A 21,503-nucleotide genomic window follows, 5' to 3' on the forward strand; every position below is an offset into this window, starting at 1 on the left:
TTCTAATATGTGCCATTTTTAAAGGTGCTACGGACTAGTCTAGATCTTCATATGTGATCTTTACCTATACATGGAACTTATTATTCTTCAGACGTTAGTGACATAGAACCCTGAACGACTTTGGCAAGTGTACACTCCCCTCCACGGGTACTTAAGAGCTTGAGTTTTTGAAATATATCTAGGTCATCAGGTCTGTCTGTTACTTAATCTCGTTAGTAATATTGTTAAGCCTACATTTCTATCTTCTTTTTTGTGACAGGGTATTGCTATTTAGCTCAGGCTGGACTGAAATTCACTACAGAGCCCAGGCTGGCCCAGAACTGGTGCTCTTTCTGCCTCTGACTCACAGCTGCTGGGATTCCAGTCAGGAACCACCCACCACTCTGGCCAGACGTCCCTTCCTGTCTGTTGCCTTTCCATGTCTGTGTATCCATATCTCTCTGATAAGTGAGTATGAGAAATGTCTCCAGTCTCCTCAACGGATCATCAGTTAGGCCACTTTTCTGCTCCCTGTTTGAACAGCACACTCCTGTTTGCACATAGACTTCAAGGCCTGCTTTTTGTCCCCCACCCCCCTGCCACCCGACAGCCCCCAAAGTCACATTTACTCTTATCTCCCTCTTTAACTATTTTTTAAATCCTAATGCCCATAAGCCTTTAACTCCTGTCACACCCAGCAATGACCTGTGCAACTCGAATACACTCCTGGGTAGGGAAGATTAATATACAATGACTAGAGACCAGATTTGTTTAATTTTATTGTGTATGTCTCCCACAGCACCCAGCAGATTCCTAATCACATGGTGGATGTTGCAAGTGCTTATTAATTGATTAATTTACAACAGGGGAAGTAAATTATATAAATGAATTATCACCATGAAGAGCACCAGAGCCTGTACAGGAACACTTTAGTTAATTTTGAGATTGTGTTCATTAAATGAGGAATACAAATGAATTACAATGTTGTAAGCATTTACATGATCGATCCTAATAACCATACAATTATAATATTTACCATTTTAGCTACTTTGTACAAATATAATTTCAATTCTAAACATTTCAACTTCCCTCCGCTGAATCAATGTCATATAGATTAAGCAGTTAATAATACCAAATACCAAGCATATGACATCATCTGCCCCCCCATCTCATGTTTGCCCTGTCTTTACAGGATGCTCCTTGTTAGCAGACTAGCCCCTATAGTGTTCGCATGTATTTGTCTCAAAAAACAAAGCCTTCCCGATCACACTGCTTCTGTTGTCTCTTACAGCAGTTAGCAAAGGTGAAGATGCTTCCAGATCACCTGGAAATCCCATTAAAATGGAAACTCCGATTCAGAAGCTGTACTCATCCTGATTTAACAAAATTCCCCAAAGCTAGGTGGCATTAGACACCAACCTTCATCTTGACCCAGCCATGCTGGCGCCCCAAGCTCTGGATCATTGACGATTATCACCAACCTTGACTTGGGAAAATCCACCTCCAGTTCCCATTCTTTGAGAGCTAGGCAGCCTCAGGCTCCTGACTTTGACTGGGAGGACAGCTCTTGAGGACAGTCAGAGCCTGTGGACTGCCTGGGGCAGGGGTGAGATGGGGACAGAAATGGAGGCAGGAGTGGGCGCTCCAGGTCTCTTTAGGGAGTGGGTTGTAATTCCACCTGACAAGCAAAGTCTCCCCATGTTTGTACTCTTCTGTGCATTTGAGGATAATTTCACACTTTAGGTAAGGGGGATCACATGGCCAGAAATACCAGAAATTAAGAGTCTTCAGGATTCTCCCAGCAGTGCCTGGTACATTGGATTCAGGGTGGACTTGAACTCTACAATTCTTAGGGGGTGTGGCCTCCACTCAGGGAAGCAATCCACCCACAGCCGCCTCCAACCCTCACCTGATACACTTGCTCCAAGTCAGTTTTTTCCAGCTTCTCTCTAGTAAGACCCTGGCCTAGTCCCATCTCTGTAGGTCTCATCTTACCGTGATGCTTCCTTTACTGTCATTTGGTGGTTCTCAGAATATCTTCCTGTCATTCATTGTTGCTGTGGTAACATCCCCTAACAAAACCAACTTGGGGGAGTCTATAATAGCTCACAATTCCATGGTCCACCATGGCAGAGCGGTCAAGGTGGCAGCTAATTACGCCCACAGTCCAGGGCAGAGAGCAGATAAACGTGTGTGCATTCACCTCCCCAGCTCACATTTTCCATCTTCAACAATCTAGAATCCAAATCTGGGAAATGGTGCAACCCACATTTTCCACGGGCTCTTGCAGCCTCAGTTAATGTTACCGAGATAGCCGCCACCCCGCCCCGCAGGCCCGGTTTCTCACTGAGAACTTCTTCCCAGGTCACGCTACTGATTAAAACCCAGCACCGAACACTTGTTCTTGAAGTTACAGGGACCTCAGTGTTCCCTGTAAATTATAAATGTGAATATACTCCAATCCTAGCGCCTGTTCATTTGCAGGTTTGATTTTAACTGCATTTACTCCTAGCTGATGTTTTCAAGGCTTATAGCTTCAGATTTAGAAGGACGCTTACATTTCTCCAAGCTCGGAACACAAATAACCCAAACAGATTTTCCTATTCTTTCCTATAACTCTCTCAGCCTCCTTCTCTAGCATGGCGATCTTATTTCTTATCCCTGTAATGTGCCCAATAAACAGAACCTGTCTTCTGTCACTTGGAGCGGAGACTCTGGAAGTCACCATGGAGCCTTGTCATAAAAACAGACATCTTTGTCAGTCCTGCCCCACCCTCAAGTCCCTGCCCTTGTCCATGGCTTCTGTGGCTCCCACCTGCCAGTTCAGTTTCCCCAGTCAGTCGCTTTTCTCTTTCACATTCACGGGGTGTCGTCCTCTGTAGGGTAAACTCAGACACATTAATATTTGCTTATAGAACCCAGATAAATAAGCTGCTACCTGGTGTCCTCCACAGCCCTGTTCACCTCTGTTTCAACTCCTGCTCTGGAGTAGAGGCTCTCTGCACCTAGAACGCGGGACGAGATTCCCATCTTGTGTCAAATGTTCCTGAACACCCTCTCTCTGCCTGGAAACCCCTTTCCATCTCATCTTTTTCCAAATGGACTTTCCTTAATTCAAACTCAACTTAAACATGGCTTTTCCACAGCTTTCTCTGATCTATTAGGCAAGATTTGGGGGGTCCCAATGTATGTTTACAGAACTGTGAATTTCCTTACTGAATGTTATAGTTTAGACAGAGGTTTTACTTACCCAGTCCACATGAACTATAAACCCCAGGAAGGGCAGATATTGAGATATATAATTTTGGGTTATCTCCTTTGCTGTTAGTTTTAACAGTCATCATGATACAAACTATATTACCTGGGAAAGAATCTCAATTGAGGAATTATTTCACTCAAATCTGCCGGTAGCTATGAATGAGGAAATTGTCACAATTGACGATTGCTGTAGAAGATTCAGCCCACTGAGGGCTGCATCATTCCTTAGGCAAGGCCCTGAACTGGTTAAGAAACCTGATGGAGGAGTTAATTTCATTGGTTAAATAAAGAAACTGCCTTAGCCCTTTAATAGGACAGAAAATTAGGTAGGCGGAGTAGACAGAACAGAATGCTGGGAGGAAGAAGCCAAGTCAGGGCAGTCGCCATGATTCTCCCACTTCAGACAGATGCAGGTTAAGATCTTTCCTGGTAAGCCAGTTCGTGGTGCTACACAGAATATTAGAAATGGGTTAGATCAATATGTAAGAGCCAGCCAATAAGGGGCTGGAACTAATGGGCCAGGCAGTCTTCAAAAGAATACAGTTTCCGTGTAATTATTTCAGGTATACATCTAGCCATGTGGGCGGCCGGGTGCCAAGAACGCAGCCCACCGCTCTTATTACTACAGAAACCTAGCTGAAAAAGCAAGCAGTCAGCACGGGCATGTACATTCAATTCTCCCTGCTTCTTAGGCATGAGCGCTGTGAGACCAGCTATCCAGAGTTCGTGCCTTGACTTCCCCTCAGTGAGGGACGGTAACCTGGAATTGAAATCCAGATAAGCTGTCATTCTCCCAGGTGCTTTTTGTCAGGCTATCTGTCACCATATCATAAACAAAGTTAGAATATTATCTTTAGAAAGAATAAGAAACATTCTATAAAATATTATATAAACATTATATAAAATAAAATCTATATAAAATCTCCATGCCAGTAAAAAAATATTTACCATAACACAAAATCAGAACTAAGTATAAAATGGAGAAAATTGGTGAAACAAAGGTGTGGGGCACTGTGAACATGCTGTTGGGGGCCTCTTTGGAAACCTACACTTGAACTTCCCTGAATTCCTAATACACCCCCATGTTTACCTTAGACTTTCTCAACGTTTCCCTTCCGGTGCCAAGAGCAGTGTTTACCATTTACTGCGGGTACGCGGCGTTTTAAACTGAATTATCTGAACATCATGTATGCGTGCTTCAACAGATTCCTTAATGAATTTGTTTTTGCTCGTTTATTCGGATGGGATCTCACTTTGTAGTTCCCATAGCCTTAAATCACTGGTCCTCCTGCCTCAGGTTCCTGAGTGGTGGGTTTACAGACACCTGGCTTCACGATTCAGTTTCTAAAATCAGTTTACTATATTAGAAAATTTGATTTTATAGACACTAATTTCAATTTCTTGCTATATCATATTTTCAGTGGTTAACTAATGTGCACTGTTGATTACATTATTAATGCATAGTTCATGAAGGTATCTGCCTTACCTCTTATTAAGCAAATAAATATTTTTCTATATCTGCATCAAAAATACACAAAATAATCCATGTATACCTCTGGCGTCTGCATTTTTATAGATGATGAGAAAAACTATATTAATTTTGAACCATATTTTTAAAATACAATTTTGAAAGATCAATTTGTCTGTTTGTTGCCTTTAAAATATACTTTTGTCAACATTTGTCTCCAGAAAATAAAGATGTCAATATTTTCTATAATGTCAACAAGAAAGGAAAGAAAGAAGAAACATGAAATGTTTTCCTGACTCTGGGTTTGTTCACGACCTATTAAAGAGATTATTTGAATCCAGGCCATAATACAACATTCAAAAGATTAACTAATAGCTTAAGTCTTTGGTGTTTAGCTCATTAAAACGAAAGTGACTTTAGTTAAGTTGCATCTAGGAAAAGACTGAAAAGTTGGCAAGGAAGGACTTGCTGTGCTCCGATCAAGACTGCAGAGGCGTGTGTGTGTGTGTGTGTGTGTGTGTGTGTGTGTGTGTGTGTGCCCAAGTACAGCCCCAGCCCCTGAACCATGAGCCCCCCCAGCCCCCATTTTCCTAAATACATCGTGAAAAGAGGATGAGGTTTCAGCCTTAATTGCTTGCTCCTTTTATTCGCAGTCCCCTCTCAGCCAGGGCTGTGGAGAGCGTTGGTAAAAGGCTGCACAATGGAGCTTTTCATTAGGCCCCAGCGAGGCACACAAAGGCAGGCTTTTGGAAAGAGGGAATGCAGGAGTTTAATTTGCAGGTGGAGAGGAGATAAAAGGTGCTGACGCCTCTCTTATTCTCTTACTTAGGTGACCCTTACCCTGTTCAGCTGATCCCAACCACCATGGCAGCTGCCGCTGCAGCGACACCAGGCTTAGGCCCACTCCAGCTGCAGGTAAGTCTGGAGACAATGCAGGGGAGGCAGGGGTTAAGTAAACGCAGAAGACAGCCATTATCCTGTTAGTGCAAACTACAACCGAGGGCTGAGATTTGGGTCACACATCTGTTTTGTTTTTTACATTTCTTTCTTCTGATCCTCAACCAAAAGATTATTATTGATTTTGGTTGTGTGCTCGGTACTAAATACCACTTATATTTTTGCCATTGCCTGGTAAGGTTTAACAGCGTGAGCTTCAGTTTTGCTTACCCTACAGGGGTAAGCATCATGATTTTGTCATAGAATGGTCTCCACGGACAACAAACAGCCTGGCGGAGTGACCAAACCATACCTGTGATCCAAGGCAACTGAAAGAGAATTTTATTTAAAATCGTTGACGATGTCGGGTGTTATTAAAGTACCTGCAGCCGTTTGTTCTCCTGGCTTACTGGCAGATCGTTTGAGCAAGCAAGGAAGAATAGACCAAAGTCAGCGGGTGTCCATTTGAGCTTGAGTTTATCCCGACATCCTAATAGAGACCTTTTTGCCCTTCAGATTGTGTATTTCCAGTACAGCCTGGAAAGTCAATAACCTTCCAGATGTCCAAGTGATTTTAGAAATTATGTCTCTGAGGTTGAAAAGAGAATCAATACGGTTTTAGTAGAGGGGACTTTCCTTATCTCAATCTCAGAATTGGTAACCCATAAAATATTCCATGTGGCCCATTATTGTGAGCCTTTGAATTATGCAATTAATGAGAAGAGATGATAAGCTAATACTCGGTTTTATCTTCTCTTGGGGAACTGTTTTACAAGCGTGGGAAACACAGTATGCAAAGCCAGATGTCCTGAAGGCACACTCCATACAGCTGAACTGTATCCATGATTGTGATTTACCATAGGCAGTATTAGTCTAGATAGGGCTTTGCATTAAATCCAGAGCTGGGTACAACTGATGAACATGTAGATTTGTCAAAGGACGACATTGGCAGGAGGAGACAGCAGCGTGAAAGCTGAGAGACTCTTCTACAGAGATATAACATCCATTGCTAGTTTATTTTTTCCATGGAAACTACACGCTGGCTGTTTCTTTGAGCTAGGAACACACTGGGACGTGCTGGGGCTGTGAGGCCAATACAATTGCTCTAACATTTGTTATCCTCTTCAGTGGTGTCTGGGGAATAACTGCAATGTGGGAAAGGGTTGCTATAAGTAAAACAGCAGGCGTGTAAAGATATACTCGTTGTCTAGGTTTGCTATGGGTAAAATATTTTTTTCTAACTTTTTTCAAGGAATGCCTTACATTACCTGACATTGAAAACATCTGTGCCTGTAGGTAGTAGACAGTGCCCTTCGTAAGAAAGTTAGGAGAAAAGATATTTCCCATAAAGGACTGAAAAGAATAGGGGAATTGGCAGGAAAAGGAAGGACAGTCTCCAGCATCAGATTTGAACGTGGAAACCTAAGTTTTTCAGGTGTAGGATCCACGTTGAGAGTTTCCCCCTGCTGGGACTCTCGAGAGAGAAGGTGACCACAAGATGGAAGTGTCTACTGAGTCCCCTGCCATCTCCAATACCGGGTAGCATTGCTTGGCATCTAAGCTGCTTTTCTAAGATATATTAGAATATTTGGCATAAATTAACTTTGATTTCCATTTTGATATGTTTTCAATATTTCTCAAGGTTTGAAGTATGGGTTTCTCTACTGAGAAACAAGGGAAGCCTTTGAGGCCAAACAGGTTTGCTCTTTCTTAAACATAATTTAATCTGTAGCAGGGCAAAGTTCATTTTTTTTCCTTTGATAATGGGCTCTTGCTAAGTTTCTCCATCTAGTCTTGACTGTGTCCCACTCCTCCCTCAGTGGCCGTCTGGTTTTGAACACGTTACCCTCCCTCACTTGCTCTGTATACTGTTACTATGTACCCAATTATGAAGTTCTTCGAAGATTGCAGGTATGCCTCCTCATATTTTCTGAGAAAGGTTTCCATGTACCTGGTTTTGTATCCATTAAAGTTTATAATTTTAGTTAGGATCGCATCTATTAAAAATTGTACTGTAATATAAGAAAATTGGTCATCAAAACATCTTCACAGAAAGTTATGAATACTCATAAAATATAGTTGCATAAACACATAATTTAATTTTGCAATTATGATAAGGGGGTCGGTATTTACACGCAAAAATCACAAGGGCTTGTCGTTTGAGGTTTTCTAGGGTTTTTTGCTGAGTGGGCTGTAGCATCTTTACTGTAGAGCCTGTGAATCCCTCAATTTCATCCTGCTCCACGTCTACAAAGAGAGTGGTGTCTCCTTCCCACCCCCATTGTTGACCCTCCTTGATGGATTTGAGAGGGGCCATCTCTATAGTAGCCTTGCCAAGTCAGCACATCCACTTCCACTGAGAAAACCTGTTTCTGAAATGTTCTGTCTGAGGGGAACGCAAGCCAGGAGCCGTATTCCAATCTTTCCATACTCTGCCCTTCCCACCTCTGTCAGGCTCCGTTGTGCGTCTCTTCATGCCTTCAGTGGACTCCCTGATCTCTTCATGGACTAGAATCCGGTCCTGACAGATACGTCACTCGCATGTCTAGTTCACATCTCACTGCCTGCTTGTCTGCTATTAGGTCAGAAACCCAGTTCTAGAGACCAGACATGAAGGAAGAGGCTACCTACAGGCCTCCTTACGCACTCACGATACCTGTGGAGATGCAGGATGGTGCCCAGGAGACACTGAGAGTGTAGATTTCTAGGGTACCGGTGAGAGTTTCCCAGTAAGCTGGAGTGGGAAGGTCTGTCAGTAAATCTATCCCACCTTCTTTGTGATTGGGTTCAATCCCCCATTGACAACAGCTATTTGGGTGGCAGGAGTTCTGCCCCTTGCTCCCTGCCCCATGCTCCTTCGCAGACAGCTTGAAGTGCTTGGCTGAGGACCTCCTCTGAGTTCTCTGTGGACTGTGATGGTACAGCAGGCACCCCACTCTTCTGCTTCTAACCATTCCAACTCAAGAAAGCTCCCCGGTGGAGCACACGTACTCCCTACAGTTGCGCACTCTCAAACTGTCCATCCTGCTTTCTTCAGAGCTCTCTCGTGTGTCTAGGGAGTAAGGTTTTAGGTTTTGTAACTTCTCAACCACCCAGCTAAGAAGAGCACTTGGGTTTTTCTCTTCTCTGGACTTTCCTCAAGAGCGCCTTCTCCATAACCCACGTCCTCTTAAAGCCACAGGCCCAGCTTTCTCTCTATTCATCCTGCTCCTAGACACTAGTTCACATATATAATGCTGTGGGAAGATGGGGAAGGGGACATGAGAAGCAGTCAGAGGCAAGAGGCTCATGATCAGTGCTTGGAGAAGCACTCCAGCGGGTTCTAGGAAAGGGAGCTCATGGTTACAGTGATGATGGTACCAATTGCTGTTTGTTTGTTTGTTTGTTTGTTTGTCTTAAAAACGTGAGTTGATCTCGTGGGCTTATTTACTTGTTTTGTTTTCTGCTACTGTTGATCTGTTTCAATTTGTTGTGGGTGAGGAGTAATGAATCCAGGGGTACCCTTCCCAAGACAGTGGTAGGAACCCTGAACTGAGGACGGAAAAGAAGGAACAATCAAGGAGTTCATTACGTATCCCTGACAGACATGCACTGGTCTCACTCTATGCTCGCTCCTCACTAAAAGGGGAGAGGAGAGAGAAACCTTAAATGAAAATAGGATATTTTCCTTCCCTCCCCTTGGGTTCAAATACAATAATTTCAATTAAAACAAAAAGGCACAGCATCTAATGCTGCTTGCTGCTGGCGAGACTCCTTCATACCATCACAGGTGAGGATCTCCTAGGACCCTTTCATTTCTTTATTGTCATAGCCTGTAGTGTTAGCTATTAGCAATTCTCTTAGATGAGGAAGGAAGCTGGAACAACGAGTATTGAAACTTCAGTATTAAAATCATCACCTTTGGCGCGCCGTGCCCAGGAGATGTTATGTGTAACTCCGGAGTCCGTCTCTCTCAAGAGCTTCTCCAGCTCAATAACCGCAGAATCAAACTACAGCAGTGATTTCCTCTGAGAGCTTTCTGGAACCACAGTGAGCAGTTGGAATGACAGTGGTGGCTGTCCACTTCAGGCCCTGAGCTCTGAGGTTCACACCCCTTCACACAGGCTCAAGTTTAAATACTTTCGGGACCTAAATGCGAGGAAGAGTTCTGAAGATCTCCTTGCACTGCTGGTTGGCTTGATTTACTCATCCGATTTCCTTTTGACATAACCTTGCGGTTATGACTCTTTCACTTATATCCCACCCTAAGATAACCCTGAACTTTATTAAAGGAAGAACAGAGATGAACATAATGACTTCGGAAGACCGGAAAAATAACACACCTTAGATGAAATGACTTGTTTTACTATTTATTATTTTGTGACCCTGGCAATTACTACCATATATAATAAAAAATACTTCATATGAAAACTGACATCATTGTGAATTTTATGAATAGTTAAAATATTTGAAACATCATCACATATTGCTTTTGTTTTTGAAAGAAATGAATCAATCTCAATTATGAATACAATGAAACAAACATATTATGCCAATTACCTTTTCTTAAAATTTCTTTCTCTTAGAGTAAAATTATCTTTGTGTCCAATGTCCCCTACATCTTTTCTAAGGTGCTCAGTCACATGACCGCCTACTTGTTGGCCATATACAGGGAAGACAATATAGATGTTTATGTAGACTATGGACTCAGCCATAAATGGACCTCCCCACGGGTTGTCTTCCCCCATGCCCGGGCTGCTCACTCCCTGGTCTCAGTGAGCACTGTCATTCCATCTCTTTCTCCACCTAGAAACAGGACTGCTACCTCTGTCCCCCATCTCTTCCTTCAGTGTGTGTTCCTTCCTTCCACTAAACATGTCAAGAGTCCACCATTTTTTCCCATCATAACTGACTAGGTGGGGCCAGCTCGTCTTTTGTTCCCAGAAGCCCTCAGGTAGTCTGTCAGGCTCGGTCTTGCCAGCTTACTTCATTATCTTTGTTGATCAAAACAATCTTTTGATGTAAAAGAAAAGTCACTGTTGTTAGGTACAGAAAGTAAAAATAGATGTCTATACCCCCAGTTGAGGGGTACATTCTATCATGTCAAGAAAGTGTGATGGTGGAGCTTGTGGCTGTCATGGCAGGAACCGAGGCTGCCTCCTCATCTCTTGGCAGACCACCAGGTGATAATTCTTGCGTCCATATAGCTTTCTCACTTTCCCTCTTTTAATTAGCCGTGGAAGTTTGTCACCCACATTGTGGTGTGTTGACTGAGGTTTCTGTCCTGCCTGGTTCCCGCAGTCGTTAAGTCCCCAAGAAATCACATAGAGGTCTACATTAAGTATAAACTGATTGGCCTAGTATCTTAGGCTTCTTATAAACTTTTATAACTTATATTAGCCCATAGTTCTTGTCTGTGTTAGTCACGTGGCTTGGTCCCTTTTTTGGCGAGGCAGTCACATCTTGCTTGCTCTGTGTCTGGCTTCCTCTGTGTCTGGATGAGGATTGCAGACTAAAACTTCCCTCTTCCCAGAATTCTCATTGCCCCACCTCTACTTCCTGCCTGGTGGCCCCACCTCTACTTCCTGCCTGGCTACTGGCCAATCAGCATTTATTTAAAATAAAAGTGACAGGGTAACAGGGTATAGACCGTTGTCCCACAGCAATGGTGTGCAGTCTCTGCTATGAATCTCTTGGCACCCACTCAGAAACACACCCTAAGGTGTATCTCCTACATGATTCTAAATATTATCGAATTGTCAATGCAGAGTGTCCATCTCATTCACCCAGCAACTCAGACTTGCCCTTCGGGTTTCATATGAAAACACTTTGTTTTTAGGAAAGACTTGAACCCAAGTATGTGTTAAAATCATTGTAGTGTATGTTCTAAATTCTACTTTCTGGTTGTTCTGATCAGGGCTATTATTGCTGTTAGAAAGTATACCATAACCAGTGCGGCTTTGTCTATCATTTCCATTTCATTGTTCATCACCAAAGGAAGTCAGGACAGAAGGCACTCACTCAAACAGGGCAGAAACCTGGAAGCAGGAGATGTTGCAGAGGCCTGGTGGATGAGCGCTAATCTCATCCTGCTTCTGTATAGCAATCAGGACAATGGACTGACCCCCTCACATCAACCACTAATTAAGAAAATGCCCTACAAGCTTGCCAACATCCTGATCACATGGAGGCATTTTCTCAACTGACATCCCCTCCTATCCAATGACTCTAGCTTGTGAAAAGCTAACACAAATGAGCCAGCACACTGGTTTCTAACAATCAAAATCCAGATGTCAGTGGCCGGTCATTATTTGAATTTCACCAAGTGTTTTTTGTGCATTATGGACTCGATAGACAACTGTTAAATAGACAGGGGATGAATAAATTTAGCATTACAATTTCAATAAGCTATTTGATTTTCTCATATTACTGACCTGCAATATAATGAATTAAGTTTATTTTTAATGGTTTCCTATATAATCTCCATCTTTTAAAAATAATAAATAGCAAATGTAAAAACAAATCAAAAGAACAATTCTGACTTCCATAATAGAAAAATAGTTTTAGGTTAATTCTATAAGATCATATAAATGTTATATTAAAAAGAAAACTATTCTTACTAAAATGGTTGAAAACCAGTGTATGTGGCTGGCACCATGGTTGGCACCATGGTATTTGCCAAAATTAGCTTGTAACCTTTCTTTAAACAGCCTTGGTCTGTCCCATCTACCCTGCTCTCTCCCCTGTCCCTTAACTGGCCAAGCAGAAGCTTGACCTTTGGGTTTCTGAGCAGCTCTTCCTTGCAAAGGCCTCCCTCCGCCCGGAAGGTGCTCTCTCACCTTTGACTCTTTGCTGTGGTTGCACCTTTCTGACACCTACCTTACTGCACTGGTTAAGGCATAAACCAAGGTCCCTGAAGACGCCCCCCCAAACGCCTCTTTGCACTCATCTGATTCCTTGTCCATCTCCTGGAAATGGTGCACCCCACCAGGACAGGACCTCCTCCTTGCTTCGCTGCACCTCAAGGAACCCAGAGAATGCTTAGCAAATTTCAAGCACTAAGAATCTATCATGTGCTGAGGGTAACAACAATTTCCAATCAAATAATGCAACGTTTGATTAATTTCGGAAGCAAATTGTATTTAACCTCCAGGGGACTTTGTGATTATTTTAGTCTCTATTAGAAGACACTTAGGGTGTGAGAAAGCTCTAGCTAGCTCTGCCTCTCCTGATTGTTCCTCCCCTTACCTCGGCATAACAATGGGTTGCTGCGTAAACACTGTGTGCTTGTACTTAGGGCAATTGTCTAATTCTTTTGAAGTCGTTCTAATTTACCAAGGAGATGTGAAATGTTGCAACATCTAATCATTCCTATATTATAAGCTAACATGTGCACAGACACACAGAAGAATACGCCCGCTGGAGGTGCTTTTATGTGACACAGTATGGCTCATCTTGCCAAGGCAACACTGACGTAAACTGTGTCTAAATAATATATGGATATATTTATCAAAACAGTAACTAGTCAATTAGCGCTCTCAGATATCGACCTGACCTGTTTTTTCTCTATCTCCTTTGATTTCTTTTTTTAATTCCTTTTTTCTAACTACTTTTCCCCCCATGTGCAATTGAGTGATTTGAATTTTTTCTTCATGATCTCAGTTCTTTTTTAAAGAAGGCCGGTTTTTATTTATATACAAAATTGACCTAACTTTATTTCTGTATTTAAAATGAAGTCTAACTATTTACACAAAATAAAGCTAACACAGAATTTTGGGACATTTGTGCCTCAATGATATCAGCTAAGTAAGTTGTCTGGTCTAATTAATAAAACCCAGTGACTGCAGCAGACTTCCATCTAGCATTTATTCTTCCTATTCATTCTCATTAATTTGCATTTTACTTAATGAGCATCATGAATCTTTTAATAGTAGTTATACTGTACTGTCCTATTTCTATTTTTTAAGCTAGGCTTCTAATATTTGAAATGGGAAGGAAATATTTATCCAGTTTCTTCTCACTTTATAAATACTGTATCTGTCTTGGCCAAAAGATGGTTACCACCTGTTCTACCTATAGGAAGCCAAAAATACCATCTCCAACCAATGATTAACAGTGATAAGCAGAAGGAAGCAAAGATTGGGATTTTTGGACAGTTATATTTTGCTCAGAATAAGCAAGTAGTCCTCAATCAAGAATTCTTATTGAATTAATTAAACTTTAAAAATTTTACTACAACTATTTCTTTTTTTTTTCTTGCTGATTTTTTTTATTAATTAATTAATTTAATTATTAAAGATTTCTGCCTCTTCCCCGCCACCACCTCCCATTCCCTCCCCCTTCCCCAATCAAGTCTTCCTTCCTCCTCAGCCCAAAGAGCAAGCAGGTTTCTCTGCCCTGTGGGAGGTCCAAGGACCACCCACCTCCATCCAGGTCTATTAAGGTGAGCATCCAAACTACCTGGGCTCCCACAAAGCCATTACATGCAATTCAAAAGAATAAGTTTGGAGTATAAAGGCTCAAGATTCCAACTTGTTACAACTGAAGTGAGGAGCTCTTGCCATGTCAGGGACACGTCTTCGTTGTGATGCATGAACCTGCACCAGGTGTGTTAGAGAAGCCCACGTGATAGGAGCCGAAATCTGGGTAGCTATCAAGACTGAAGCAGCTGAAGCAGCATCAGCTTCTGAATGAAGTGCTCAGCCAAGATAGATATGGATTACAACAAAACCAAAGCCTGAAGTTTGTCTTTTTCTGAAAACACCCTTCTAACCTTTGAAAGAAGTCAACAGCAATGAGACACCAATAAAGACTTCAGAGTACTCAGGGCAGAGGGAAGTTCAGCCAAGAGGGTGAACAGAAAGACCCAGAAAAGTCAAGAAAAAAAATAATCAGATGGAAAGATCTAGGTGCAATGTGACCTCATTACAGGAAGTGGGTGTGTTTCCTTGTTGAGGTTCTTGTCTGAAGCTTTCCTAGTGGATTACCTAACTACCCAGCTAGCATTGAGACCACATTGCAGCTGCAGGACGCTGTCTGCTTCCCAGCTTCTCTCTGAGTGAATTTTCTCACAGGTTAGAAGACTGAATTCTCCTGCTTCCTCTCTCTTTGACCTCGAGCCTGCAGGGCAGACAGACAGAAGCACACTTAGTATTAAACACCACAGCTGCTGGAGCAAGCATTTGCATATGTATTAATAGAGGAAAAAATCCACAACAATTAAATTATATACAGAGACATCCTGCATACTAAAGAACATATGCAAATGGGCCAGGAAGAGTGCGGCCAACATTCGCTCTAACTTTTTCAAGCCCATATGGGATCCAGTCAGAGCCCAGCAGCTTTCAAGCATCCTTAAAGGAAGAACCTGTTAGGTTGTGCTTCTGAAGTTATTACCACCCCCAGGGTTCACAGAGGATGCTCGACATTTGGACAGTGAGAATAGTGCTTTCAGAGTGGATAAGATGCTAACAAAAATATCCGCACAACGCTTCTCCAGGACCCGTTTTTATTGTAACCAAGTAAACATGTGGCAAATTTCAATATTATAGTTGAATCTCTACTATGGCTGATTGTAAGATAATAGGGTTGTTATTCTGGGCCAGGGTTCTGATAACAAGTCTACACTGGTGCCTTGGTAATCAGAACATGTTTAGGTAACTCCAATGTTTTTGGGTTTTTGATGGCTATGCTCAAAGACAATGTTAGATATCATTCCAAAAATAATACCAGTTTGTTGTAATTTTAAAAGCTTGCATTTTTTATTTTACCAAGAAAAAAGAAGTACTTAATGTTTGAATTTTGACTATAAGTAAGGAGAGCAAACAATGAACATGTTTATCTTAGAAATGTGTTATTTAGCAAAACCGGCAGTTTAGTTTATACCACTAGTATTCTTTAAAGTAGTCAAGGAATATTTATGAACTCAAATACAATCTTGGATGTAGGAGTTTATAAAGATCATAAAGACCACGGGGAATGGGAAGAGTTATCCAAATTAGGACAGAGAGTCGACAACTGCTGGGTGGTTTGGGTTGGAATCACAGACCTGTTGCCTGTGATGAATTATTCCCGTGGCTGCTGACAAGCGCATATCTGGGATATACAGGTTGTATCCAAGTCCCGGAAAGATCCTCCTCAATTCTTGATAGTTAAGACAGAAAAATAGGGCCCTCCATCAGATCATTTGAAGGGAAGAAACATGAGGTAGAATTACTGCGTGGCCATACTGAGGAGCCATTTGTAGACCAATGTTTTAAGAAGTGCATTCTCTTTACTGTAGCTTAATGACTCCGAGTGTGTCACCAAGACACCTTTGTCTCATGTCAAGATTGCTCATGACTAAAGCCCGTCTTTGGGCAGGCCATCAGACGTCTCTGTACTTGCCCTGTGTACAAGATGTGGGTACAAATGATAGCTCCTTGTGTGGGCTAAGTGAGAGAATACACTGAGAGTAACAGAGGCCGTCATTACCTTTCGTCATGGACTATATCATAGACAAGGTCCAATGGCAGTTATTGTTAGCTGATTAACAGAGCTTTATTAACTGCTATTAAAATTATATTTATTGTTTAAATGTGCATTGACAATTAGGGTGCAAGAGATTTTTCTTATATAAATATACATCAATAAAACTGATGCAAAATGCACTACTATATTCTCCTGTGTGATATAACATAGAAGTACCTTGAGAGGCTCTAGAGGAGGTCTGGAGAGATGCTGGGGGTAAGAGGGCTTGCTGCTCAAGTAGAGGACTGAAGTTTGGTTTCCAGCACCTACATCTGGTGTCTTCCAAATACCTGTCATTCTAGCTTCAGGAAATCCAGTGTCCTTTTCTGGATTTGTGGGCATCTATACTCATATGCACATACCCACGCACAGATACACATACACATATATAAATATGAAAATCTTAGAATGGAAAAGAATCCATGAGAGGCAGTGCACTCGTTTATCTAAAACAGAAACATCTTGGAGTGTAGTTCCCCACACTTGGGTATTGTACAATTTTTGTTTCATTATTCATATCTACGAAATGGTAATAATAAAGCCTCCAGCCATTTCTTGTGTTTCCATGGGTGTAATGAAAATGAATTGTTCTGTGCCTTGCCCCCAACTGTTTTTAAATAAATATCTTATAAAACCTAAAATAAATCATTGTTACATGGGCCTTTTAATATGATATTTAAATTTTAAATAACATAAAAATGTTTTCTGGAATTACAATTTGATACTTACTCACATGCTGCACACATTATTAGAATATTCTCTTCACCTGTCCTACCTGGTACCCCTTTTTCTCTGTTGTCTGCAACAAAAATCATTTCTCAACCTTTGTAAACTTTATTTTTTATTAGTTTCTTTGAATAAATGGTTTTGTTTCACTCTTTAATGCAAATGTGAATGATGTTTATAGAACCATATGTCTTAGAAATTTTAATTTTCAGAGCTCTGAATGGTTTCTAAGTTGAGGACCTCAGAGTCAGGAGGAATCAGGCACAGATCCTGTGGGTCTCAGAGGAGCACGAAAGGGAAGAAATGGAAGTGTAAGAGAAGAACAGAGTTTGGAGAAAGACAGGACCTTCCTTTCTGTTATATAGATGATAGATAGACATCCATATAGACAGACATGATTTGCTAGATGGATGATGGATTGATAGATTAAAGATACAGATAATTATATGTATAGATAGATGATTAGGTAGATAGTAAGTAGATTATTAGATAGATGATAACTCAATGTATAGATACATGGATGCCCAGATAAATAGATAATTACACGAATGGATGGATAGATGATTAGATAGATGGATGTGTGGGTGGGTGGATGGATAGATAGATAGATAGATAGATAGATAGATAGATAGATAGGCAGGCAGATAGACAGATGATGGATTGATGAATGAATAGATAGGTTAGATGATGGATGGATGTATATGGATGGATTAGTGAAACTCCTCATTGGTGAATAGTCATTTTCCACCTCTCACTATTACACACACACACACACAGTATTATCTCTTTTCTATTGTGTGTCAGTGTCGGTGGCTTAATATAGCTTGAAAGACAGATTCTGCTGTTTAGTAGTCTCAAAGCTCCATCTATCCCTAGTTTCCAGTTTGAAAGTCAAAGCAATGGAGATTATCAAGTAGTGACCAGGCTAAACCAGTGAGACTAACATCCTTCATCCCAAAAGTCAAGCCTAACATTCTCAAGCTTTGTTACAGTAACTTAAAAAAGAAACATGTACCCTGTCTCATGTTTTAGTTGTGCTGGCTTAAGTGAGAAACTGCTAAATTAGCACTTGGACCATTGAATGAAGAAAGGCTGATCAAGCAAAGACTAGCATTTGCGTGTCTGTCACAGTGACGACCCTCTGAACAGCTTCCCTCTCTCCAGGCCCTGGGAGTTAATTGTTTTGTGAGAAACCCTAGGAAGATCAAGGGGTTTAGAAAAACAAAAGCAAAGGACTGTGCTGTCTCCTATCTGTTTGTATTTAGAGGATTCAGAGTCGGTTTGTTTACATCCTGTATCTTGTTAATATTCTGTTTGCTTCTCAGAAAAGAGAGAGTACTCAAGAATGATTACATAATCATGCAGATAGGGGCTTGCAGTGGTGAATGAGCCATTCTAACAGAAGGACCAAGAGAAAAACCCACGTCACAATGTTGAAGTGTATTTGTTTGGCAAGTTTCTTGAGAAGACTTGAAAATAGAACTCTGTTGGATTCTTCCAGGGGGAAAAATTTAAGCCCAGAACATGTTTGGCTGTTTCTGGTGGAACTTTCTTAATAGTATCTGATAGAGCGAGGGTGTGGCCAGAAGTGGGTGGGCGTTAGAATCAGACAAACAAAGGTGTGGCCAGAAGTAGGTGGGGCGTTAGAGTCAGACAAACAAGGGTGTGGCCAGAAGTAGGTGGGGCGTTAGAGTTAGACAAACAAGGGTGTGGCCAGAAGTAGGTGGGGCGGGCGTTAGAGTCAGACAAACAAGGGTGTGGCCAAAGGTGGGTGGGGAGTGGATGGATCCTCGTCTTTCACTTTTTTTGCCCTTGACCTTCTCTGAAGTACACACTCAGTCCTCAACCTTGATCTACCTTGGATGAACAGCAGGAAGGAAGGAACAGGACAAAGTCAAAGTACGCCTGCAGTAACCTGTGACAGTGAGCATGGGATTGGTCAAATTAAGGCTTCAGAATGAAAATCCGGGCACTCTTGCTTTCTCCATTATCAGACTTAGTCGGTGGTCAATTTTAGAGTAAAGCCTGGAATATTGCAAATTGATTTCTTTTTAGGATAAGACAAAATTATGAACAATGTCCCACCCCAAGTCTATACTAGTTATTTAAGACACGAGACATTCCTGAAAGAAGCAATGACAGCTATTCATTGTAATGTAGCTTGGCTTCTGGTTCTTCCATTAGAACAATTTACTCATGGCTGTAAATGCAAAATTTGGATGCTATGTATTTTAATACTAGGGATCAGAAGGGTTTATTAACTTTTGCAGGGAAACATTTGTTATTGCTAGTCAGCTATTTGGGAACAATAGACCTCATTTGAAGGTCAGAACTGGTTCCTACCCACATCTCCTACAGTCAGAAGGACATTTGGGGCTATTTTTCTTAGTACTTTTCTTCTTGAAATGGTTTCATTTATAGTGTTATGTGAGTGCTCAGAATGTTTTAGAATATTTGAGTTTCTGCACATTGAGCTACAGCACTAAGCCTATTCTCTACCTTGTAGTCTCTGAAGTTTGAGATCTGTGCTTTAGCATCTTTGATATGACTTATTTTCACCTGATTTCAGTTCTTTGGTTTTTAAATTAATCTTTAACGATCAGAAATAATGTACATGGGGCTGGAGAAATGACACGTTGGGTAAAGTGCTTCTTGTGAGATCTTAGTTGACAACCCAGAAAACAGGTGTGGGCAAGTGCACTCTTGTAAACCCAGTGCTAGGCAGGGGCAGAGAAGGAAAGACTGGGAGTTACTGGAACTTTCTAGCTGCCAGCATAACTCCAGGATTACACAAAGACCTTGTCCAAGATCATCAAGTGAGGGTGTTAGAGGAGGGTACTCTGTCCCCCATCTAGATCCTCTGCGGGTTTTTATATGTACACGCACACACACACACACACACAAACACACACACACACACAGAGAGAGAGAGAGAGAGAGAGAGAGAGAGAGAGAGAGAGAGAAGAGAGAGAAATACCAGAATGAAAACATTTGAACAATGTAAAAGATAAACCACTACAGAAATCAAAGCCCCAAATGTTTCTTCATCTCTTCTCCTTTGCTCAGAACCTGTGGTAATCACGGGCCTCTGTGGTAAGGGTGTTGTGAGGGGAAATGAGATAATGCCTACTGTATACTTAGCTTCATCAGCTTCTGCCCTCTCTGTGTTCCCTTCCACGAATGCTTCACTTTAACACGGCTGCCATCTTTGGAGAAGCCAACGTTCCCGGTAGAAGGCAAAGCCCGTGTGTGATGGGAAAGTCCTATCTGATGACAGCGCAGGGTTCGATAGTGAGAATGAAGGACAGCATCATAAGGTGGTCTCTACCGAACTCTCAATCACCCCTTTAATTTCTGCTTTTGGTTTATTTTATTTTAAGGCTTTGAGGGTGATCAAAAACCTGAATGACCTTTGGGAATATTCTGAGTTTCATACCCACGAATGAAGCTATGTTAGATATGTTGTGTTGGCAAAATCATGGCATATTTAGCTTTTCTTGTCGTACCTCCCATGTACCTAATGTCTCTGTATTCATTCACATTGTACCACAGTTAAACTCTCTCTCCTTTTAAAGGCTAAAAAGTATTCTTTTTCAAGGGTTATCCTGTTTGTTAATCCATTCATTCATTTTATTCCCTGGTAGACATATGAATTGTTGCTATCTTTGGCTTAATAGCTGGTTCTTCTAGGTGTCTCTTTGGAATCTTTATTTCCTTTAGATATGTACTCAGAAGGAGAACTCCACTAGTTGTCATGGCTTGCTTTGATTATTTTTTTTTTTTTGCCTTACTATTTTTTTTTAATTTACTCATCTTTTGAGTAACTTTGACATCATGGTGGGGAGGCAGCCTCACATTCTGCTTTCTTGTCTCATTTCCCTGTTTATCTTTTACTCTGGTTGTTGTTGTATCTTCTTTGGAATGTTTTTAATTGGATGTCTGAAAATGACTGACTAGTTTTTACACTTTTTCTCTATATAGAAAAATCAATAATGTTTCTCAAAAATGAATAACTTCTGATTCCAATTTTTGACCAGGACATTTGAGTTGTAGTGGCCACTAGATTTGTTGGTTGGGTCAGTTTTCTGAGTCAGGAAGTCAGATGAATTAATAGTGAGACTATTCACCAGGTAGGATTATGGTACATCTTTAAGATATAAGAAACCACTCAGTACAGTAAAATATCAATTATTAAATTTTGCTCTTGAAAATATATTAATGTCACTATTTGTAAAAAGCTAACATATTTCATTATGATAATATTCTGTGCCTTGAGTGTGTGTTTCTAACTCTGCTGCTGTTTGGTTTGAAATGTTCTTTTGTAATGATCTGAACTCTGAACATACCGAAGACAGATGTAACTAGCTCAGCAGCTTTGCAGGTCTACTTGCCAGTGACTAAGCGAAAGAGGGAAGGATCGCTTGCGTGTCTGCACCTCTCACACACACCCCACGACTTCTGTGCACTAAAGGTTTCTTTCTGTGCCGTTCTCATAACTGTGAGGAAGTCACAAACGGCTGTCTCCAGCTCTACTAGATTGATATTCACAGGGTTAGCCAATGCCCCTGCAAAATTTTGAGTGCAAGGAAGAGGGAAGGTTGAGAACAGTTCAGTGAGACGTCTGTTTTCTATTGATGGCTAGAAAATC

The 21,503-nt window shown here is 41.3% G+C and overlaps 1 protein-coding gene across 6 annotated transcripts in view; it reads left to right on the forward strand.

Annotated features, from left to right (window-relative positions):
• Nucleotides 1-21,503, forward strand: part of Sox5 (SRY-box transcription factor 5) — a 394,103-nt gene that overhangs the window by 283,520 nt on the left and 89,080 nt on the right. For all 6 annotated transcript variants that reach the window (XM_057770810.1, XM_057770842.1, XM_057770818.1 and 3 more), the window contains exon 8: nt 5,535-5,620. In XM_057770810.1, coding sequence (XP_057626793.1) covers nt 5,535-5,620 — 86 coding nt within the window. The remainder of the gene's footprint in view (nt 1-5,534; nt 5,621-21,503) is intronic.

This window comes from Chionomys nivalis, chromosome 1 (assembly GCF_950005125.1).
Source record: "Chionomys nivalis chromosome 1, mChiNiv1.1, whole genome shotgun sequence".
NCBI classification, from domain to species: domain Eukaryota; kingdom Metazoa; phylum Chordata; class Mammalia; order Rodentia; family Cricetidae; genus Chionomys; species Chionomys nivalis.